A 24,442-nucleotide genomic window follows, 5' to 3' on the forward strand; every position below is an offset into this window, starting at 1 on the left:
CATTCTCCATAAATAAATTCAAATTATAACACTAAAATGAGTAAATGAGGTTATTATTTTTATTCAACAAATTATAATTATATTTGACATACGGGGGTCGGGGCTTTTTTATTTCTTACAATGTTTAAATATGCTAAAAGGTTTGTTTTGTTAATTAATTAATTTGGAAGCAATTGGAAGGATTAATGATCCAGATTAACTGCGCGGGTAAAAATTATTATATCCCAGCTAAGTTATTTAATTATAAAAATATTAATTATAAGCTTACTACTAATGATAACAATAAATGACTGTTAAATATCTTTTAAAATTTGACAAATCTATCAAGCATATATATCCATTCATGTTTTTCTTTGTTTAAAAATATTAAAATAGTTAATTTATGATTTTAAAGAGCCTTAGTGCAAAATTTAAGTTTTGAATTTTGAAATATTCTTTTTTTTTTAATTCAGGCTTCTTGTTTCGTTTTTTAATTGCCAAAAATTTGGAAGGGGGTCAAAATTAAAGCATAAACAATTAATTAACTTGATTTTAGTAGTCTCATATTATATATATATATATATATATATATATACACATCTCTTAACCTTATTATTTTTACAATAAACTAAAATGATAGTAATTAATCCCAATATTATATATATATATATATCACATATCTTTAATAATAAATCATTAATCTAACAAATTATCTAATTAATTAACAAATTGAAAAATAAAACGGTAATTAAAAATAGTATTTTTAAAAAGTCTTGCACACTGTTTAGAAAAACTCCTGAGAACTTACATAGGCCTCTTTTTTATTTCTTTTTTTTTTTTCTTATAAAACTATGAACTCACTTTCAATTTTCTTTTTGACTAGGCCTATCACATCACGTCATGAATCAATTTTTACTCAATTTAGATTATAAATTTCTAAACTGAGTGCTTGTTCGTTTTCATTATATAACCAAGAAGTGATATCTAGTTTACTAGGGAGAAGGTATAAATTCGCCACATTTCTAGCAGCTTTATCTCCAGTCCAAACGTAGCCTGTCCGGAGTTAATCCCCGCCGCCTCTAAATTATAACCAGCAGCATCTCATTGGTTCTTGAAAACTCACGTCAGCACAACGCCAATGACGAAAATTACAATCATATTTTCCGACTGAGGAGAGGCAGCGAAATAGCCCGACCTCCTTTTACGTCCCCCCCCCCCTTGGATTTTGAAAGGGGGACTGGGACTATGGCGCGCGAATACTTAATCATCTTAAAACTTCTCCCTAGTAAACTAGATATCGCTTCTTGATATAACATTGTATTTTTAATCCCATAGAGAAGGCATTAGAAATAGATAGAAATAATAATAATAAGCAATATATAGCCTTAATAGATAACAATATTTTTAAATAGTGTACGTACGTTACTTTTGACATTCTAGCATTCAAATTAATTAACACTGGGATGATTAATAGTGGCAAATAATTTGGCTTTTCCCATTTACATTATCTTAAAGAGAGGGGGTGATTGACGTCAGTAGTTTTGTGGAGATTTAATTTAGAGTTTAGTAGAACTTGTCAATGTTATGTTTGTCAATTGAGTCAAGATTTACCCTCTTTTTAACTTCAACTTGATTGAATGTCTGACAAACTATTGTTCAAGTCAGTACTGCGTTTCTTCATATTGTTTCTGTTTAGATTTTAAAACTTGTCAGTCAATGTCGTGTTTGTCAAGAAATAAGATTTTAAACATTGTCAATGTTATGTTTGTCAAGATATAAATTCTAACTTCATCTTGACAATGTTATTCAAATTCAAATGAATCCCACATTCTTCTCTAATATTAAAAGTTTTAATTAAACAACGTCTTAAATTTAAATAAGTATTTTTTTTTGATAAACTAATTAATTTAATAACTAAGCGATATTGAATATTGATTACTTTAATGATTTTAACTTTTTTTTTTGTCAAGATATCTTATAGTTAGATATTTCTTTTAAGAGAGATAAGAGCTTTTTGTACAATTTAGGGGCATTAACATGCTCATCAGTTTTATTATCACAGTCAGGTTCCATCTGTAAATATATTTGTAATCAAACTAAATCATTCTTTTTTTTTAGTTATTTTAAAAGAGTTGGAAACATTCTCTTAATTAATTCCCACCATTTCATTATATTTACAAGTAAATAAAAAACTTACAAACCTAAACCCGGGAATAAATACTTCTTAAAGGAAAAGGTCAGGTAACATAACATAACATTATACCTTAAAAGAATAGCCTTTTTCTAAATACATAAGGAAAAATATTTCAAAAAAATAAATGATATCTTATTACAAAATAATTAGCATTTAATTAGTCTTAAAAACAAGGAGTACTGCGCTGCTATTGCTTTAGTGGCGTCTGCTAGCCAGAACCTCTTACCCCTACAGGATTGGTTGAATTCTCACAGGCTGAGAGGTAAGGGGTTCTGGCTAGCAGACGCCATTAAATTAATGGCGGATGGCGTAGTAGTCCTTGATTGTTTTTAAGACTAATTAAATGCTAATTAAGTAATTATTTTGTAATATACTTTAATATTTATCCTTTTATGTTAAAAAAAAGTTAAAAAAGCTTTATTTTTAAGGTATAATGTTATGTTACCGGAATTTTTCCCTTAAATTGTTATCCCTTCCTTCATTCAATAAAAATTCCCCAAAAACTTTTAAGCATTAATTAATTTACATTGTACATGTGTTATATTACAATCTCTATGATTATGATCTCTTTTTGCATACATACAAAGTTCTCGAATTTCACGACACACAAAAATAATCTTGGCTTTTAATTTTTATTAAACTTTGCAGTCAAAACGTTTTGTTAAGCCCCTAAAGTTTTTTACTTTTTATTTTTTGTCAAACTTGTTGTGTTGTTTTTCTTTTCTTTTAAATATTAATTTAAGAAAAAGTTATACAGATACAGATTTAAATGCTTATGAATATTATTGTTTTGTCTATGAAAATATGCTCCATAAATACAAGATTGTTTTTTCTTTTTTTCTTCCCAACTGCAGGCTATACATAATAACAAATTTGAAATTTACAAAATTAATTAGTAAATCCTTAATTAATTAAACATACTATAAGTACCGTTACTAAGTTATACATGGTTTGGTTTATATTTATAGTGTAAGTTTTAACATAAGGACATCATCTCTCTAAGGGACCAAGATTCTATGTTACGGTTGAAATGTATGTATGTCCGCTTGGGAGCGTTATCTCAGAGCTCGCGTCTAGACCACCACCGTCTTAGGATATCAGTCATGGCTGATTTTGAAAATTATTTTTCTCTCCCGCGAATTTCACGAAAAATTCGGAAGGAGCCCCTATACAAAATCTACGTCACATCTAGCAGAACTAGATGCTTTTGCTAATAGATGCGCTTGGGCCCTTAGAGAGATGATTTCCTTATGGTTTTAACAATATTCCCAATATTTGATGTTTTTTTAAATTTTTAACTATACTAGTTTTAGGAAAAATATTTTTTAATCAATATTTTTTTAATCGTAAAAGGAGTAACATTTTTACCATGCTGTTTTGTTTTTTGCTTATTGTAATTTTTGGGTGGTAATTATTTATGATTCAAAGTAATTAATGTACAAACAATTCATCATTTACAATAATTATGTTTTAATCACGGGGATTCATAAACTGCTCAACAGTTAATGCTCCTCAGCTACCATTTTAATTGTAGTTTTTTTTCTTGTTAAATTTTTTTACAGATCATTCAGACCACCATTAGGGTCACCAGCAGCCACTTTATCCAAGACCTGATTGACAAATTCCGCAGTGTTTCCAGCCACTGGCAAATAAGCTAATGAAATTAAGAGAAAGAAATTAGGAATTATGACGTCACATGGTTCCAGAATTGAAGGGTCTGTTACATTTTCTGGCCAACAATTTGTTTAGAGCATCTTGAAAATGAGAAGACTTTGAGTTATCATCCCCTTTGTTATCTTGGGAATTATCCAAACTGAGCAATTCTCTTAACATTTGACGAACTTCCGGTATCAAAGCGACCATAGCCCCTGTTAAAGATAAAATAATTTTATAGATGTTCCGTACGCTTACTGCTGTAAGATTTCAAAGCCTTACTATGTTCCTTTTGTAAACCATAGAGCTTGAGTTTATTAGCCTCGTGTTGGGCTTTTTTCTTCAATCTGCAAGCTCTAGATGCCAATTTATTCTTTTCCTTTCTGGATTTTGGTCTGACATTGAAAGGAACGTCACTAACTGGGGTCAAATCATTGATCATATCATTCAAAGAGCTCAGCTCTATTCCAATATTGTGAAGTTTTCGAGGACAAGGTGTTAAATCATTTCCATCACCCCTTCTAGCTTTTCCAGCGTGTTTTACACCTTCTAAGCTACATTCTGGACTAAAAACCGGATCCAGGGCGTCATCCAGTACATGAGGATCTAACGCTGTTCCTGGCAAAACTTGACTAGGAATACAAACCTTAGGACCTTAAAGGAGAGATAATTGATTACAATAACTCAAATCATCAACTTGGGAAGCTGATTGAGGAGGACATCAACAACCCGCCCACCTTTGGATTGGATATTGTACTGCCAAAAGTATCTCTTCTTCCTACTGGTAGACTTTGACTTGCTTGATTTTGTTACCACACCAGAGGTAGTTGGCCTGTTAAGGTCAGAGCTAAAAGATTTGGATCGACCTTTAGATGAAACATTAATGTAAGAATCTGTAAGGAAAAATTTGATGTCAGCATCGGTTAATTTTTCTTCTTTGAAGATTATCAAGTGGACCTTCATCAGAAGAAGCTTCAGCATCAGAATCTTCATCATCATCTTCTTCTTCTTCTTCCGCTTGGCTACCAAATCCTTCATCATTAGATAAGGAAGACAAGGATGATATACTGGATATGGAAAGACCGGATCTTTGACGTTCTCTTCCAGCTAATCTAGCAGCCACAATGTGAGCGGGAGCCAGAGTAGGTGACCTATTCATTATCTGAACTTTTTTAACCGGGGTCACATTGGGGTCATCTTCACTTTCAATTTTAATCTTAGGTATTATCTTCGTAACATTTTCTGGTAATGAAGTTGAATATTTTGGGAAATCTTTCTCAATCTTAACCACATCAATTGAAAGTGGAATTTTCACATCAGCCATTGGTACGGGTTGAGAATTGTTGATGGTAGGTGCTGTTGAAGTTGTTACGGTACATTTATTTTTTTCAGACACAGCTTGCGAATTATACTGATTGAAATCTTTCATTAAATCATAGCCAAACTCTAGATCAAAGAGTGGTTCATCATTGGAGTTTAGTTCGGCTAGTGTTGGTCCTTGAACCAAATCAGACTGATCCACTTGGAAAACTTCTTCTAGCTTCAAGGCATCAATATCCATGGGAGCTCCCCAGCTTGAATATCCCATAAGTGAGTGTTCATTTCCTTCTATTTTGTCAGTTATGTCCTTAAATGTTTCATTGTTGCTTCTACCATATTGGTTTAACCCTTCTGTCCCTTCAATGTAAAAGAAATCTTTCTCGAAGGATAGTGGCGAATCAAACCTTAACTCTTCTAGAGTTGGTTCCCCCATTGAGTATTGTCCAGTACTTGTATTTGTATTTCCATTATTCACAGAGTTAAATGTGTTGCCACCACCAATTGCGTATAATTCATTAGAAGCTCTAATCCCTCCTTGGCTAATGGGGTAAAATTCTGGGGATTGTTCCAAAATATCCAAATTAATTTCTCTGTTCATCCATTGATCCATTATGGAGGAACTGGTAACAGTTGATTGACAACCCGGAGGTCTTCCCTGGTGATTTCCCAGTTCAACCATTTTATAGTATCTGAAAGAGAATTTTCTGGTATAGAGTAATGGCACCTACTGGCCTTTGACTGTATTAAGCTCTATGGGTAGTTAACATGGAGTGCCACTACTCTATAGAGAAAGGGCAATTAAGGCTGTCAACCCCTTTGTTTGATGTTATATAACCACTATGTTACTGCCAATATCAACTTTTTCTTTGAGAAAGTGTTAAAATATATGTCAACTGATAATTGGCGCGTGACTCAAACCCCCCTTTCTAATTGACTCTAGTTAGATATGACATTATCAGAAATCCGCGCTCTTTGTTAGTAAACAAAGGGTTTCAAGGACTCCCAAGATGAAGGCCCAAGGACTCTAGTATTAGGCCCAAAACTACCATAAGTTTTAACTCTACTCACCTTGAAAATCGCGGAGAATCCGTGTGGTAGCCTCGACAGATCAATTATAGTAAGTTACTTTTTAATTAGTTGTCTTTTACGTTTATTAAAGTTAGGTAAAGATATTTCGATGGCTTCTAGAACAAGATTTTTACTGTGGAAGAAGTCTTTCTTTGATGTTTTTCTCGCTAGTGTGACTTGTGTTTTGTTTTGGTAGATTTCCATTTCGTCACGTGTTATTTGTTTTTAGCCAATGACGAAGCTTAGCTCCGCCTCTGCGGGCGTCACGTGGCGCGTGTAGGGAATATTCTCGTAGCTTTATTAGCGCTGGTGATTGCGTCATGTGTTTATGTGCATTTCCAAAGCACGTGAAAGTTTGCCTTCCCCCCTTTTTTCGGGCCCCTCCCGTAATACTCTTCATTATGAAATTTGAAACACGCTTCCTTCCCCTCCTTTTCGTTTTATTCCTCCACTATTTCCCCGTTTCCGCCTCCCATAAATATATATAGGCCTATTTCGACGCCATCTAGCGAATACGTTTTGAAACGAACAACAAAAGAAAAATTCGGGTAGGCTTTAAAACATGTAAAAGACAGTTGGCCAAAAGTAGGCCTAGTTAGGCGCGACGAAGTAGAGATGGTGGCTTGATTGGCGAAAAGGTTAGTGATTTGTTTTTACCTATTTAGTATTTGTTTATTTCAGCGGTGACACGAGATTAGGTAATACGCCGGGAACCCACGTTTCGATATCGTAACGTCGGTAGCGATTTTTAGCAGAGGCGCGGATGCGGTGGTCAGATAGCCATAACGTTTGCATTCCGTGTCATTATTCCTTCGCTGCGTAAAATCAATCAATTCTTTTTTAGCTCTCTTAACGAGGCCCTCTTCTCCTTGCGCGTAATGGCGCGAGGCTTAATCGAAACCGGGCCGTAGTAGGCTTGACAATTTTGTACATAGAATCTTTTATTTTTTGACAGGATTTCTCGGTACTATTATTAGTGCCCACGGGGGTGCGTGTTTTTTTTAGGCCTAAACCTCGGTTACCTCGCGGTAGTAGGCTTAGCGGTAGGCGAAAATTTGATCTTATTTCGGCGGGAAACGCGAGGGAGGATTTTCGGCAAAAGGCGGGCGGGCGGGCTATGGGAAAAGTTTAACGTTCAACTATACTGCCATAGGTGTATTTTGAACGAGCGTAGGCTTTCTCGGGGTAGGTCTGTCTTTAAAAATGGCTTCCCGGTTCATTAGCGTCGCGAAGACGCCGAAGTCGAATTTTAACTCGCGGAAGGTTAGGGGATAAAAAACAATATTTTAATGGTAAAGGAGAGCAGACGATACGATACTATTTTTCTACAATGTTCGATTTTTGTTATTTTCCGTTATCTCCGTATAATTTTCCCCCCTCTCCCCGATTACGTTGCTGCGGATAAATGACCTAAATTGTGGAATATGTTTTGAAGAAAAACGTACGGTACTATGCCTAGCTCCGCGTTATAAAAGCCGTGTGGCAGCGTTTTTGCCCTATTAGGCCGCGCTCCAAAGGTCATTCACCTCCCTCTTTTCTCGGCATGCCTACTTGTTTGGTTGGCTTTTCTCTACTAGATCATTAATAGATCTAGTAGACCTATAAAACCGCTTAAGAAATCTACGCGTCTAATCCACGTGGCTAACGCTAAAGGCCCTTTTATATATATATATATATTTTTTTCGGGAGGGCAACAAATTCCTTTACCTAAAAAAAAAAGTTGTTGCTCTGTTTTTCGGTTGGCTCTACGCGCGGCCACAGAGTGCTCAAAGGGAAGGTAGATTTTTAAATGTAAACAAGCGCTGACCCTTTTCAGATCATGGAACCAATTTATGGTTCCTAGATTTTTAATCAATAAGTTTTTCGGAATTTTCATAATAATTTTTTAATATAAAAATATGTCGTGTTTAGACGTGGGTTTAGACCTAAAAGTTTTGGAACGTCGCCCTCTGTGCCTGTATGTATTTTTTTTTTTGGTTTTTATTAGGCCTTGTTAAAAACCCGGAGATACGATTTATTTTTCTTGTTTTGAAGTTTGGTTAGGCCTAATTTATTCAGTCCCAACCTTGTTTTGAATTTTGTTGTTTTGCTATGTGGCAAGGGATCAATATAATATTTAGGTTATGAATTATAAACGCTATAGAACCTAGCTATAAAGTCATATTATAATTATTGTTAATTTAATTAAATCAAATTTATTTCGAAGTTTTATTGATTTTTGTGAAATGGGTTAGATTTTATTTTTTTTCTCTGCATCTTCACAAACACGTTGCCATAATTTTTTTTTTTTTTTTGCAGGAAAAAGAAATCAGCGATTGCCAATAGGCCTGCAGCGCGTACTTTTGATGATCCTACCAGTAGGCCTTCACAAACGACGAATAACACAGAAAGGCCTTACTGGTAATTATCTTTTTATATTTTTTAAATAGTTGACAAGGATAATTTGATTACGGAGTAATTAGATTTTTTTTTTTTACTTATTTGACCCTTAAGCATGGAGTGCCAGTACGTGGCGACCCAAAGAGGGGGCATAGCGCTTCTCTTTGAAGGTCACAGGTACAACAAAGTACGGGACGGGAAAGAAGGGACGGTGTACTGGAGGTGCGCGCGAGATCGCCAGTGTCCAGGAAGAGCGGTGACTGTCTTCAGCAACATTAAAAAGGCCAACAATAAACACAATCACCCACCGGACACGTGGAGGAACAGGGTGGATCAAGCCGTTTCTGATCTGAAACTCCAGGGGCAGGACGAGGACGAAGAAGAAGAAGAGCTGCCAGGGGGACTCTTGGCCATCGAGGGAACACCCGGCGGGGGATTACCAGCATTTTTCTCAGAAACCATCAAGTACCTGTCGGCCAGCGGGCCCCAGATTGCAGCCTTTGCTTCTGTCATCCCGTCGCTGCCCAACTTAAAAGCCTCCCTCTGCAGGTCGCGAAACCGGGCACTGAATCCAGGGGGACTCTCGCTGCCTTACGGTGACTTCCGTCCAAACGATCGGTGGCTACCGTTGCAGAGTAAGTTCATGAAACCATTTACCAGCTCTGCTAATGTAAAGCATGTTGTGTTTTGGTGGGAAAATTCGGTCTATTTTAGATTAATTCTGTTCCATTACGGGAGTTTTACACACTTGAGTGTTTATTTGACACTCAAGTTCAATTGTCAAGAAAATTACATATAATCAAAGGGACGATATTTATCAGTGTCATAGAGTCAATGTTTGTAAAACTATGTGTTTAAATTGTTTTCCCTGATGAGGTTAACAGCTGCTAGTTTCAGGGGCAAATAATGCGGAGAAACGGACAATTTTCTATAATTATTAGTAAAATAATACCCCATTATTAGAAGCTCAAATTATGACCTTCCGGATATACACTCAATGTGTATTTTTAGCATTTAATAACGCAACACGCGTAATGAAGACGCGTGATATTTAGTCAGGACGTTATTTCAATATGGAAAATCCTATGTATACATCGCCATTATTCTGTTAAAATATATGTTTAGGGCGGCTTGTAATGAGGGAAAGACTAACCCACTAAAAAAGGAGAGAGAGAGAAGCAACTAGCGCGCGCAAAAGGGCAATGATCTCTTTTTCCTCTCTCTATTGGTTGTTTATCAGAAAAACGTGTTTTGTAGCATTTTACAAACTGGACCCCGAGAAACGAACGAACGACGTTTCTAATATTGCCGGTTTTTAATCAAAGATTACTTCCCCCCTCGACGCCCATCTCCCCTAAAAAAATACGAAATCTTAACATTTTAAAGATACGACCAAAAAAAGGCTTAATTAATTAACATAATTTTTGCATCGATAAATTCTGTTTCTTCTTTTTTTCGATAAATTGAGCTTGGCACTCGCAAATTGAAAGGAACTTTTTGACACGCGTAAAAACAACAACAACTTAGGGAAGGGGGGTCCCAATATGTTACAAGGACGAGTGGGTCCCATTTTGGGGCATTTTTGACGGGCAGGGGTGTCCGGTCAGTTCCATTTTCGCCTCCGTATTCAAAAGGGGGGTGTTGGAGTTTTTATAGACCTATTTCGTATTAAGCGCGTGCGAGAAACGTAACGCCTTTCCCCGTATTGTCATTTCCGTGTAGCGCGGTTAGACCTCTTTGAATGAATTTTCCCGCAAAATGTTTCCCGCCTTTCCCTGCGCGTAGTAAAATATAATGACCGAAGGCGGGAAGTCAGGAACGACCTTGCCAGGATTTTATCAGAAGGATTGAATGGTCGGGAATCTTTCCCCCCTCCCCCCTCTCTCGCGCGCTTATAGATGTTTTTGATAGAAACCGAGAGCTACTTCTCTTCCGCTTCAAACGGCCTTGTTAAGACAATGTTTACATAGTCTTTGACAAGGTCGCGAGCGATGTAATGAAAAGGTGTATGAGTTCGAGCCTACCGACGATGCCCGTGCCTCGAATTTGGCGCGAAATCGACGTTGTAGGTGCGCGGCAGCTGGCGCGTGATCTATGGGCTCTCTCTGGGTTAGATTTTTCCTCCGCGGCTTCGGAGATGAAAGCTGGGGTACCGCCTGCCGCCATGTACCGTTAGTATCTTCAGGGTCGTTCCGTTTCGGTTGCTAGGAGAAGTATCCTATATTGATTAGGCTCTAAGCTTTGCCTTGTACGAATTTAATTAAGTAATACGCGGGGCGCCTAACACTGCGGCGGTCCCACCGTTTTCAAAATCCCCTCCTCGTTTTTATTTTAAAATCTATACTACGCGAGTTGTTGGCCCCCTTTTTCGAAAGTATATATGTGGTTATAACGTTTGTTATAGTCTAATTTTCATGTTGCAATTAAAATTTCTAGTCATTGTTATCTTATTATAAAACAAAAATATATATTGAAACTCCTATGCATCGTGTTATTAACGAAATATATAGTATTTTATAAAGGTACGTGTATTGTATCTTCTATTATCCCTCCGCGATATATATATGTATATAAACATGACGTATAGTAATTAGTTTTCAAAGTTTTGAAGTTCAAACTTAATTTAAAGTTTGAAATTATCTAGTTTTCTTGCATATTTATTTATGTTTTTCATAAAATGGTATTTTAGTGGTTTAGAAGGTAAAAGGCTGATTTTTCTTGTTACAAGTACTTGATTGATTTCAAGGTTGAATCTTTTACTTACTTTGATGACCCTTGCCCTTATATAGATTGAAGTCGACAATTATTTCTTTTTGTATCTTTAAAAACACATCCAAATTTGTGCAACTTTTAAACCAAAATTTAAACTACAGGCTCAATGTGTTGATAAGAGTATGATTACCTTGAAAGTGGTTTACCGATACCATAAATTTGTAAGATATTTTCATAAGTTTGGCACTGGTTGTCATGAAGTGACTTAGATGAAACGTCATAAATTCTCGTTAAGCGACGCCAATTTTTGTACAGACTAAATAGGAAGATGGACTGCAAAAACGAGTGTAGTCAATTCTCGCGTCGTTCTCAGGGTTCGTACGAAACCTGGAAAACCTGGATAAGTCAGGGATTTGGAAAATAGGGTAAAAAGTCAGGGATTTAAAATGTTTTCCTACAAAGTCAGGGATTTCGTTTTGTATATCAAACAATGCTTCGAGCAATGCTAAATATGTGCCAGATGTGATATAAAGTGGGCTCCTTAAAATGGTCAGGGATATTGCCAAAATTTGGTCAGGGATAACCTGGAAAAGTCAGGGATTTTCAATGTTAAAATTACGTACGAACCCTGGTTCTTTACCATTACGAAGTATAGGTAGTGCCATACTTACGGAACATATCGTATAAACTTATGCAGTAGTCGAAGAATTGATCTTGTGGAATTGTGGGCACTTAGAAGGGTTTATATTATTTTTTTGCTTAGTTATCCATGGTAGGGCTTTAATAAGTTTTACCTAGCTGCAATTATATCGGTAGCATTACTTGGTAGGTGACTCAACAGGGCCATCGACGTCGGAACCTTTGGACATGGCATTGCGAGCGGGAACAAGTAGCTCTGGGATGCTTCTCAAACGTCTAAGAGCCTTAATGCGTACCTGCAGTTACGTCAGTGAAGCTTTACAAGTAAAAACCCATCAAACCAATCTCTACATCAAAAAAAAATCTTCGTTTCTCAGATTTGTCTCGCTTAGCCGTTTTTTTATTATTTTCTTTGCTAAATGTTGAATATTTTAAATTCGTTCTCACTAACCTGCATGAATTAAAGAGTACTTAGATAAAAGCCATGCCATAAAGGAGGATTTGGCACTCGTTCCATGGTTGGTTCAACAAGCTACCTTCCTGCGATAAAAAAAACAACGGTGTTTGGGTCCCTCTTTTGGTTTTATCCATCGTTTTATTATTTTGTTATTGTGGTTATTTTATCACTTATCGTATTTTACATCTTCGCTGCAGCTTAAATTTTAAGAGGCAAAATAGACCCAATGGGTTTTGGGTTTTTTTTTTTTTGGGCTTGGCGCAGTTTCTGAGGTGAAATTTGCTTATTATCCTTGGTGGTATAAGGCGGAAAATTGGTCTATATTGCTTCTCCAAAATTTATTCCAAATTGCGCGCGTTTTTGGAGCGTATATCATTCTACATACGGGGTTTATTACGATGCGCAGGCCTACATTGTCCCTTCCGGTGACGCTCATCAGAGCGAATACCTCGCCCCTTGCGATCAACGCCGAGCGTACCTGACTGGCTTCACTGGTAGTTCCGGTACTGCCGTAGTTACCGAGGACCAAGCTGCATTATGGACGGATGGGAGATATTTTCTAGAAGCGGAGAGGCAGCTGGACCATAATTGGCACATTATGAAAGATGGTGAATATTAAAGTTGTAATCTTGTTGTTGGAAAAAGATTTAAATAGCAGCTCTTCAGGATGACATATCTAGACTTCTTACCAAACTGAGCATTACAGGGTTACCAGGGACACTAACTCAAGGGGAGTGGTTATCCAAAGTTTTACCAAGTGGTAGCAGAGTTGGAGTTGATCCAATGATGATATCATACGGTGGGCATTGTTCTTTTAGAATTTTTCAACTAGAATGTAGCTAGCTCTTATTTAAAAATGTCTCGGTTCGATAACTGTATAGAAATGTGGAAACCAATGTCTGAACAATTGAAACAGTCGGGTCATGTATTGGTGGGCGTGGGAACAAACCTCATTGATCTCATTTGGGACGATCGGCCGGCTCCTCCAAATCGTCCCCTGGAGCCATTGCCTGTTGTATACACGGGTAAACCGTGGCAGGAAAAAATATTGGAAGTTCGGAGAGAGATGCAGCAGAAAGAAGCTCAGGCATTGGTCATTACTGCCTTAGACGAAGTGGCTTGGCTGTTTAATTTGCGTGGCTCAGATATTAATTACAATCCCGTTTTCTTCTCTTACGCCGTTGTGACAATGGACAATGTCTAGTGAGCCTCGTATACCTTTTTTCCCCAAAAAGCTTCGAGCGCGTTCTCAATGTGTTTGTTTGCACTCTTAGCCTCTTCCTGGATGAAGCCAAAGCTACCCCTTCCGTTCAGCGGCACTTACAGGATGCCTCTTCGGTATCCTCAGCGTGCGCTCACGCCTCTCCTCCCGTCCTGTCAGTGCAGCTACACCCTTATCATCAAATTCGAGAGTTTCTCGAATGCCTCGTGAGGCAGCTCAATGGAAGAATATGGGTACATTGAATTCTTTTATTCGGAGGGTGGGGAAGACTGGGATTGTTTTCAACATCATGACGCCAATTCTCGTTTTCTTTTTGTGGGTGAAACTTGTAGATTAGTAATCAATCCAGTTATGGCCTTGTTAGTCTGGTACCTCAGCACCGGCGTATAGATAGTTCTACTCCGGTATTGCTTAAAAAAGCCATAAAAAACGATGTAGAAATCGAGTGTATGCGTCACGCTCATGTTAAAGACGCTGTGGCGCTCTGTGACTTCTTCGCGTGGTTAGAAGAGAGTGTTCCCAGAGGCCAGGTCACTGAAATGTCCGCCGTTGCCAAATTAGAGGAGATGAGGAGGTAAAAATCTTCTCTCCTTGGAGCTTAATGTCGCGGAACAGTTCTTGATGACTTTTGGTTGTTCATTTTACTGTTAGACAACAAGACGATTACGTCGGTCCAAGTTTTGAAACAATCTCGGCTTCCGGGCCAAACGCAGCCATAATCCATTACCGACCAACCAAAGAAACAGATAGACCAATTACCACAACAGAGCTCTACCTCTGCGATTCGGGAGCCCAATTCAGGGATGGAACAACAGATGTGACAAGAACGTGGCATTTCGGAGCCCCAACGCAATATGAAAAGGTTCATAGACATTTATAGGAACTTTCCAAAGAGTATATCATTCACGAAGCTCAACAAACCAACTGTTCTTTCTGTTAAACAGGATTGTTTTACGAGAGTTCTCAAAGGCCATATTGCAGTTTCCAGCGCTGTCTTCCCAAAACTGGTTAAAGGACAAATGTTAGACACGCTGGCGAGGAAAGCGCTTTGGGATGTTGGCCTTGACTATCTTCATGGAACGGGACACGGTGTTGGGGTCTATTTGAATGTCCACGAAGGTCCAACGGGAATTAGCTGGAGAGCGTACCCTGATGACCCTGGAATACAGGAGGGAATGATTTTATCAGATGGTAAGTAATATTTTGGACTGTTCCTAACACGCGGACAAAGCCTAAATGTGGAGCCTATGTTGTCTTTTATAGAACCTGGCTATTATGAGGAGGGCCATTTTGGTATTCGAATAGAAAACCTAGTTTTAGTGAAGAAAGCCGAGACAAAGGTAAGAACACGTTTTTTAATGAATTGTCTTTTTTTTATCCCTGTAATTTGTGGCAAATTATGTGTCTGTGTGGGAATTATTAAATAATGGTGGTTGCAGTTGCCTGATAAATCCGGTAATGGGGGGAAATTCTCTATCTTTACAAGCGAGTTATTTGCAAGTGATAACTATCAGTGTTGTGTTATATCTATGAATGCAAGTATCTATGAATGCGCGATATCTAAATAGGTGATTAGTCTTAGGTGTCAAACCTTGATCAAAAAGCTAAGCGCTAAGGGGCGGATGTCTCACGAATTCCCCTAGTGCTAATAAACAAGATGGCCCAAGGGCTGGGCCTTAATAGTAATTTTACACGGCTCACGTGACCCCCCGTATAGTTGACAACTAAAAACATTTCTGAAACACAATCGTGTATCCCTTTAATTTCTAATAACGTCACATTTCAAATAATATTAATGAAACTAAATTGTGCACCCCACTAAAGTATAATTTTTAAAAACCATACGAATCAAATAATGTATTTAAACAAAATCCTGCATCCCCTAAACCAGAAATCACTATGACCTTAAAGCGTCCCCTCTATTTTACGAAACCTAACCTAACCATCCAGCATAATCTCTGATGTATCACGCGCACAAAGTGCAGTAGTGCACGAAAATTATCATCTTGTTTCCCGCGAGATTTAAACTACCTTTCTTTCCTCTCTCTCCGAGCGGGATGCCCCCTCTCCCTCTTCCCCCTCTCACTAATATACCAGGCAGGCAGTTCTCTCTCTACGCGGAGCTTCGTATCGCCACCGCGTACGCTAGCGATCTCTCTCTCTCATCGTAAGCGTACGTTTCGCGGACGCGACCGGTTTCCCTCTCTCTCTCATCGTAAGCGTTCGTTTCGCGGACGCGTCCGGGACAGGGACAGGGACAGGGGTTTTGGTGCCGTTTCTTAAATTTTACCGTAATTAAAATTACGTGTAAAATTAAAAACGAGGTGGTCATTTTCAGGAGAATGATAACTTATCATTGACTAGCTTAATCCTTTTGTTAAGTTATCACTCTGGTGAAAATTAAAAGCGGTAAAAATTTAACTTAACCACCTGGTTTTTTATTAGCACCAGGGGAATTTGCGAGACATCCGTTTAAGGATTCATGACTCATAAATAATAGCCCATATAGATATCTCACTCTCATAGCATAGCGCGAGGTTGACACGTTATCACTTGCTGCGATAACATGCTTGAAAAGTTGCCCCATACCTTGCCTACCTGAAGATTACCCCCTTCAGTGATCATTGGGGTTTAGCCCCTATACGCGAAAATTACTTTTCCAAGTATTTGAAACTACTTGGGTAGTAAAAATACTCCCCCCCCTCCCATTAGTGTCAAGCTGAAACAGGTTGTCGGGTAGATAATAGGAATGGGAGGTGGAAGGGGGACCAAGAAGGATGGGCGAGCTAACTGTGGAACAGCTCAGGTCCGCAGGTGACGCGTTAGAAAATGGGGGAGTTATACTCAGAAAAATGGCGGGCGGTCTATGTCAAACAAATCATGTAGACCACCCGCCGCTATTTTCTAGAGTCCCACCGGACCTCAGCTGTACCACAGTTAGCGCGCCTATTTTTCTCAGAAATGGGCATACTCCACCCATCATATGTCGTGAAACGCTGTATCAAGATTAAATGTAGTTCAGGTAAGGTATGCTTTCTGCTGTAGTTTCTTTCTGAGACAGGCTAGAATCACTCAGCGCGACACACCTGTATCATCCCATTACCCGTATTCTGTGTTGAAATTATACTTTAAGAGTTAAAGGGGGTGTACCCCACAGTGGGACAAACGACGATGATAAGATCTTCCTCGTAGAGCTTAGCATAGCGGGTGGTTAAAAAGGAGAGGGGGTCAAACCTTATCTCTTTAAAATATCTCACACTTTGGACTTTATGTGGGGAAAGAACTCAAGTTGGGTGTTTTACCGAATTCTTTCTCTTTCAAACGTTTCTAGGCATAAGTCCATGTTATTATGCTATAAGTATGCCTGTAGTGTATAATAATTTTAGCGCTGTTGAAGGTAACTCCTCAAGGGGATAATCACGAAAACTTTGATCTTCTATTAAGGGTTACTTGTGTGTAATCATTTTAGCAAATTTGTTAAAGGTAACGCCTCTATTTAGAATGGTCTTACTAGTAATCATTTTAGCTTTGTTATGGGTAGGGCATCGAGGGGCTACTCACTCAAGTTTTCTGTTTTGTCGCAATATTAGAATTATAAGTAAAGTATTTTTATTGAAGTAATGATTGCGCTGTTTAAGGTTTTGCAAATAGCAACGAGGGGCTACTCACTCTTTTTTTTCTTCTTAATCTGCGTCGCAATATTATAATTATAACAGAAGTAAATTGAAGTTAAGTACGGTAAGATCTGGTTACTATTATGAGCCCAACCCTTGGGCCATCTTGTTTTTTTTGGGGGGGTACCTACCCCGATAACGATTTGTTATAAATTTTAATACCCGACTGTTACCCGGCAACCATTTTTCGGCTAAGTCTAATTATCCGAATACCCGACAAAATTTCGGGTACCCGCTCCGATAACCGAGAAAAATATTTTTGATTACCCGAACCCGATTCGAAATTGAAAAATCACTACCAGCACACCCCTAAACTGCTTGGTTTAGCGCTTTACGGTTATACCGTTGCCTACGGTTATACCGTTGCCTACGGTTATACCGTTGCCTACGGGATTAGAATTAATTCGAATCCCGTAGGCAACGGTTATACAAGCTGTTATAGGAGTTATAAATTAAGTTAAGCAGGCGTTATACTAAGTTTTGTAAAAGTTGGGTACTATACTTTGAATCCTGGTATTTCGCAATATGTTGGATCCCTATCGCTAACGAAAGCTTTTTATTGTACACACAATGGTCTAATTTTCTTATATAAAAAATACTACATGGTTTAGGGCTTTACATTTTCATGTGTGGGGTTTTTTATTGTACGAGTCTATACCAACTGTTATATAAATTATGTCTTGTAAAAGTTGGGTGCTATACTTCCCTCCCATTTCACAATGTGTTGGTTCATGTTGGATCTCAATCGCTCACGAAAGCTTTTTGTTGTACATACAATGTTGTCTAAATGGAAAAAAAAAAAATTATTATTTGCTCTTGATAATATCAACAAACGTCGTCGTGGCCTGAACAGTACAATTTCAAGGATCGGGGCTACTTAACCTTCGAACCGCTAACGCTAGTACCGATTCAGCGAAAGCTGCTTGTGCCTAGCATGATGACGGCTCTGGAGTTACAGTGGCTCGACAATTACCACCAAATGTGCCGAGATATAGTTGGAAAAGTTTTGGAGGACCAAGGGAGACACGGAGCCTTACAGTGGCTACTGAGGGAAACTCAACCTTTGGGTTAAATTATTTCTGTTTAGCTAAATTATGAAAAAAAGAGAGATAAATCATATTTAACCTTTTTGATGAAGAGAATTTTGTCAGGAATTTTTTTATATATATATATATTATTTAAATCGACAAAAACACACTCCCCCTCCTCCCCCCAACTTTTCTCCCCCTACATCGTTCCCCCCAGTCAAGTCCCAGACTCCCTATATCATTTACGGGGCCAAAAATCTTCCCCTCCCCCATACATTCTTTTTAACCTCGCTGTCTGTTCTTTGGACACGTTTTTAATAAATAAATAAAAAACAAAGAAATGTTAGAAACCCCTCCCCCCCCCCCTTGTTATAAATCCCAATTTATTATAAAAGAGGCGAAAATTAGATTAAAAACTTAATTAAAAGTTTATTATGAAAAAGATAATTGAAAAAAAAAACGTCAAAATATGGTGCGAGCTGCTCTATCATTGTTAGTTAATTCATCTTGTGAAACTTTGTTATTTGTTCGTTTGTTTTTTTTAACAAAAAACTAAGGAAAGTAAACGTGAACCGTTTTCCTTTGAAAATTAATTAATTGATTAATGGGACAAAAATATTGTAGTACACGATGGTTTATATTTAATATATATATTACATTATAAACCTGGAGCACTTTTTGGACCCAGAGAGAGAACGAGAACGAACGAGAGAGAAAGAGAGAAAAAGAGTATTTGCGAAATGTTCTTATTCTTATTCGAGTTTTAGGAAACTTCTATTCTAAGAGATTACGTAAGATTAAATAAATAAACACACAAGAGGGGCACGTATACGATAATATTTGTACCATATATATTAAGATAAAAAGTATAGAATTGGGTTTATGAATGATAAATTAAAATGATGTCGTAATCGCATCTCTGATTGGAAATGCGAAAACCGACGAAGACGACAGTTAGTAAGAGATGAAATGAAAGTGGGGATAAAAATTGTTTCACGAGTTCACGAAAAGATAAAATTTTATGAAAAAATAAATATAGATGGATAAAAAAAAAGAAAATTTTTTAAACAAATCTACTAAATCTTAAATGAATTAAATACAAATTTGCCATTGGTTGTTTCTAGTCCTCAGTACAAAATTAAAAACAACTTTTTAAAAAAAAACGATAATGCGACGATGATTATGATGATGAAATAAAAGTGTTTTTTTCTCCGCATGAATTTTGAAAAAAAAAAACAAATGTTGAGAGGTGAAAAGAAAAGTAATTTCATTTTTTGCCTTTTTCCCCTCTCTCTAATTAATTATATATTTATACATATATATATTATTGAATAATAATAATAATTAATAATAATGATTGTATGAAGCGAATTGTGGGTAAAATGAGTAAACGAGTTTTATCCCCCCACCCCGCCCCCCCCCCCCGATGGGTAAAAGAAGTAAAAGTAAAAAAACACAAAAATTAAACATAATTTTCGTTTCTATCGGGTTAAAGTTTCGAGATAGAAAAGGAAAAAAAAATAACAAAATAACAAAAAAAAAAAATTGTGCTTGTCTGTCGAGGTTGAATTTGAAGTTTGTCAAAAAAAAAAAATTAAGAAAAAACAAAAACAAAAGTGGTAGTGTTTTACGCCTTTAAACAAAAACTTATGAAAGAAGAATCGTCAATATTATATTATAAGGAAAAACTAAAAATATCCCCCTCGAAAATCCCCCTAAAAGGAAATTTATCCCCCCATCCTCATCCCAACCTAACCCCCCTCAAATCTCCACACTCCACTATTTATGGATGGCGAATAATGTATCATGCTAAAAACACAATTTCTCAATCGTTTTTCATATTAAATTGTATGAAAATTTTACGCCCCCCCCCCCAATCCCTACACCCCTTTCGCAAACTCTTTAAATTCCCGCAAAAAACAACATAACCTCGTTACCTCCCTTTCCTTAATTGTCATCTTGGTGGTAAATTAAGCACATTATATATCTACCCCCACATTGTTTCATCGTAAAACTTCTCAATTGTCTTACAAACATTATCGTTTAATTTATATTTTGTACTTCAGTTTTAATGACACACACACACTATATATTTTCAAGTTCACAACTTTGTTTTTTTTCCATCCTTTTGGTTAATTGAAATTGTCCAAGACAATAAGTTATCCAAAGTTCTCATCTCGCTTTAATTTCTACTTCCCCACTATATCCTACCCATTCCTGCAGTTGTTGTTCATTTTTAATGTCTTTTAATGCAGAATTAATTGTTTTTTAGTTTTACCAAAAGCACTTGGAAAAAAGGGAAATTTAATTTACTCGGCTTATAAATTTATTTATTTATTTGAAAAGAACAACTTTTTTTTTGAACTATTTGGGACATTTTCTCCTATAAAAAATACTTTAGTCAATTGGGGGAAAAAATTGTCCTCTGTGGAATTAAGGGGGAAAAAAGAATTATTGGTGAAATTTTAGGGGGAAAACGTTATTCGTTCGTTTGTTCGTTAGCATTTAAAAAATAGAATAATACTTAGACAACCCATGTTTAAAATTATAATAATAAGGAAAATATTGTACTAAATTCATTATTACGAAGCACAAAAACCCTTTTTTTTTGTTATTATTAGAGTTAAAAAAAAACCTCGAAGTGATATATGTTAATTAAGAATTTTTCGTTTATTGGCATGTTTTTTTTTACACTTTTTAAAAATGGGAGAAGATAGAAAAACTCGAGTGTTAAGTTTCCCCCCAAGTTATATAAAGAAAAAAAATTAACGATAATATAGAGTTTTTGTTTTTAAATATGTTTTTTTTGTTGAGAGGAATTAACGCAAAACTATTACCATCTTACAGTTTAAATCTATAATTTATCTAGGCTGGTACTACATTTAATGAATTATTTAGACTATCTAATGAATATTTTAGTTCAGTTTTATCAAGGGACACGCTGGAACCCCAAAATATTTAAGTATTATTTAAGAAAAAAAAAACTGCTTGTTTAATGAAAGCCCCCCTGGCTAAGCCACTTTTTTTTAGTTTTGCGCTCTTTAGAGCTGCAAAACTATTGTTCCGACCCCTTACGGCTGGGCGCCTATTCCCCCTTCATCTCCAGGTTTTGGTGTGATCAATTTGTTCGCGCAAAAGCGTAATAGAGCTGGGGCCATCTTGTTTTTTTGAAAGTTAAATTAAGATAAATATCTCTGATGATTTTTCCAACGTAACACGTTTGTCTAGTTGAGACTTTAAATTGATCCAGTATATTTAAATACAGTTTTTTAAATGGAAATTAATAGCTTTTGAATCTATTTATATATATTTTATAAAACATTAGCCGCGCCCCCCTCCCGTGAATTACGTTATGATTATAAAGATATCAAATTTACGGGTTCGTCGAGGTCGTTTTTCTTAGAGAAACAAATGATTTAATTAATAATGAATGAATTCTTCTAAATCCTTAGATAATCTTGAGGTTGTAGATGGTACTAATTTTGCGTTCTAGTTGAATTGAAAGTATAAAAAAATAGTTGCTTGTCTGTTTATCGAAGCTATTATTGTACAAAAATTATTACCCTGATAGATAAAATTACGATTATTAGGTGAAAAAAAAAGAATATTGAGGAAAATTAAGAAAAAAGGTTTTTAGGGGTCATTGAAGGTATTCGTTACGAGAGAAATAAGAAAATTATAGCTTGTTGAGCTTTGTTTTAATTCTTTTTTTTTTTTTTAAAGAAGAACCATTTTTATTGGGTTTTGAAGAAGAAAAAAAGCTCTTGTTACGTTTAATTTTTTGTAAAAAAATTTTTTGCGACACCTTCTTTAATCTACGATTATTATTTTATGAAAAGATAAAAAAAATTTGCCTATTCTAGTCTTGGCTTGTTCGTAAGCTAACTTTGTGTCCCCCCCTCCCCTACCCTCGCTTTTAAAGAATCGGTCCCCATTCACCCATCACTCACTCACTCACATGTTCAAAAACCCCCCTCCCCTATTTCACCTCACTTAATTCCCCGTTATCTTAAAGAACAAGGAGTTTCGTGAAATATTAATTACGAAGAATTACGGTAGTGAAATATTTCACTTGATTAGTGATGGCTTTATGTTGTCAATGTAGAAGGAAATTACAAAATGACATCCTGATGAATTGTTTTTGTAATTACTGTAATTGCCGGTCAGTTTTTTAATTAATTAGTATCGTAATTTATTTTCTCGTTAAACTCGCACTTCTTTAAGAAACACCATCCTCTCCCCTTAATCTATATCGAAAAGAAAAAAAAATAACTGAAAAGTTTTTATATTTAAACAAAGTATAGAAAACTGGTGGCTAATGTTTGTGGTGGTTTAAAAAAAAACAAATGATAAATAAGAATTCCCTGTTTATAGTTGGTCCAGGGAAAGATAAAAAACAATTTTTATGACGTGGGAGTTTCATGTATAAAACAAAATACAAACAAATATATTTATAATTGTTTTTAAGATAAACCTCTTTAAAATATTGAAAAAAAAAAGTAAATTAAGATACCAAAATCTTTGTTTTTTTTAGGTTTAAAAACAAACTTATTAACAAATCTCTTTGAATCCCCCCTCTTTTTTTATTGTGTAATTGTTTTTTTTTTATTTGTGGTGCCAATTTTAATGAGATGATGATGATGATAAACAAAAAAACAGTCCTGAAAGAGAGAGAGAGAAAAACAAAAAAACAAATATTCTACGACAATTTTAGGTTGTAATTTTTTTTTTTTTTAGATTTACGCGGTCACTGATACTAAAACTGAAAAAAAAATGATAACACGTGGTCTGTTTAAGGTAATCTCTATATTAGTAGTATGGAAAAAGTTCAGTCTATGAACGACGTCAGATTTAATAATTTTATTTTTTAATTACGGTGCCAACAACAACAACAAAAAATTAGTTTTAATTAACTTAAAAAAAAACAAATCAAGTCAGTTGGTTACCATATTTTTGGCCGACAAAAAAAAGATACAAAAGCATATCATTGCGACAACAAAAAAACAAAGGTTTTTTTTTAACAGCAATATACACTTCCATCAGAAAAAAAAAAAATATAATAACAATGGCCAAAAAACAAATGATATTTATTTATTTTTCATCCATAATTTTCTTTACTGGTAATTAATTCTTTTTGTAAACGAAAAAAAACAACAACAGTTTTTAATAAGTATTTTCCATAATTTTCCATTCTTTGCGAAAAGAAAGCAAACAAACTTGAAAAACAATTTTAAGAATCAAATCCGTCTACTTCTGATGAACATCCACAAACGGGTTCGTCAAAAGCAAAATACTGACGCACAGCACACATAACACACACATACAAACAAAATGTGGGTTTTTTTCTACTCTAAAAAAAAAAAGAAAATAATACATAAAAATCCTTTATATTTTTTATTTAATGATAAATACAAGAGGGTTAGCTGTAAAATATTCTTGGTACTACTATAAACTATCTACATAATAATAATAATAAACTCTCCCCCATCAAACAGTTAGTTTCTAAAACTACAAAGAAATTAATCTGCCGATTAATATCTCTGCCAATAACTAAATAATTAACCCTCTCTCGTAAAAATAAGGTACCTATTTTTTCAAAATATAAAAACAGCAAAAGTAATGCTAATTTCCAACGCATTATCTTACTATATAAATGATCATTCAGACCCATGCAGTTTCAAAAACGAAGAAATTAAACCAAATTAATACAAACAAACTTAAACCAGGCGAGTTGGTTTTTGCAACGTTTCTGTCTCATCACCTCGAGCGAAAATCTTCCACTATAAATAAAATTTATATATATATAACGCTGCTGTACCTGATTAACATCGCATCAGAGCCTTTCAAATATTTCAAAAAGTGTCAAAAACTAAACAAGAAAAAGAGCGTTAACGATTGTAAATTTTAGCCCGCGTCTAGAAGTCAGGGGAAAAAAAAAAATAAGTCAGTCAGGTCAGGGTGGAACTCGGGTGGATTAGGAAAAATTCATTCTGTCATTAACTGTACTGTACTATATAAATATTTAATAGTAATATAATATAATATAGAGCTATTTGTTTTCCAGAATTTAAGACGGGTATCATTAAACATGGAAAAAAAAAATAATTGAACTACCGA

The 24,442-nt window shown here is 35.9% G+C and overlaps 2 protein-coding genes across 7 annotated transcripts; one reads left to right on the forward strand and one right to left on the reverse strand.

Annotated features, from left to right (window-relative positions):
* Positions 1–3,464: 3,464 nt before the first annotated feature.
* On the reverse strand, positions 3,465–6,542 carry REPTOR (repressed by TOR). 2 transcript variants are annotated; one of them, XM_089839722.1, is made up of 6 exons: positions 6,215–6,542; positions 4,784–5,835; positions 4,564–4,719; positions 4,109–4,480; positions 3,898–4,041; positions 3,465–3,827 (listed from the first exon to the last, which is right to left on the reverse strand). In XM_089839722.1, the coding sequence occupies exons 2-6, from the start codon at positions 5,823–5,825 to the stop codon at positions 3,730–3,732; spliced, it is 1,812 nt and encodes a 603-aa protein (XP_089695848.1). In that variant the 5' UTR covers positions 5,826–5,835; positions 6,215–6,542; the 3' UTR covers positions 3,465–3,729. The 2 variants fall into 2 exon arrangements, with proteins under 2 accessions (XP_089695848.1, XP_089695857.1); XM_089839731.1 differs by lacking the exon at positions 6,215–6,542 and adding an exon at positions 5,927–6,134.
* ApepP (Aminopeptidase P) lies at positions 5,280–24,184 on the forward strand. 5 transcript variants are annotated; one of them, XM_089839583.1, is made up of 14 exons: positions 7,574–8,171; positions 8,513–8,614; positions 8,708–9,058; positions 9,143–9,228; positions 12,135–12,268; positions 12,808–13,009; positions 13,108–13,200; positions 13,283–13,604; positions 13,676–13,856; positions 13,956–14,197; positions 14,275–14,485; positions 14,568–14,814; positions 14,887–14,963; positions 18,151–24,184. In XM_089839583.1, the coding sequence occupies exons 1-14, from the start codon at positions 8,113–8,115 to the stop codon at positions 18,367–18,369; spliced, it is 2,526 nt and encodes an 841-aa protein (XP_089695709.1). In that variant the 5' UTR covers positions 7,574–8,112; the 3' UTR covers positions 18,370–24,184. The 5 variants fall into 5 exon arrangements, with proteins under 5 accessions (XP_089695732.1, XP_089695725.1, XP_089695717.1 ...); XM_089839606.1 differs by lacking the exon at positions 7,574–8,171 and adding an exon at positions 5,280–5,416 and having other exon boundaries at positions 8,708–9,228; XM_089839599.1 differs by lacking the exon at positions 7,574–8,171 and adding an exon at positions 6,123–6,263 and having other exon boundaries at positions 8,708–9,228.
* The last annotated feature ends 258 nt before the right edge of the window (positions 24,185–24,442 follow it).

The sequence above is a fragment of the Phalangium opilio genome, unplaced genomic scaffold (assembly GCF_054372755.1).
Source record: "Phalangium opilio isolate 3A_F unplaced genomic scaffold, DU_Popi_V2 ptg000003l_1, whole genome shotgun sequence".
NCBI lineage: Eukaryota > Metazoa > Arthropoda > Arachnida > Opiliones > Phalangiidae > Phalangium > Phalangium opilio.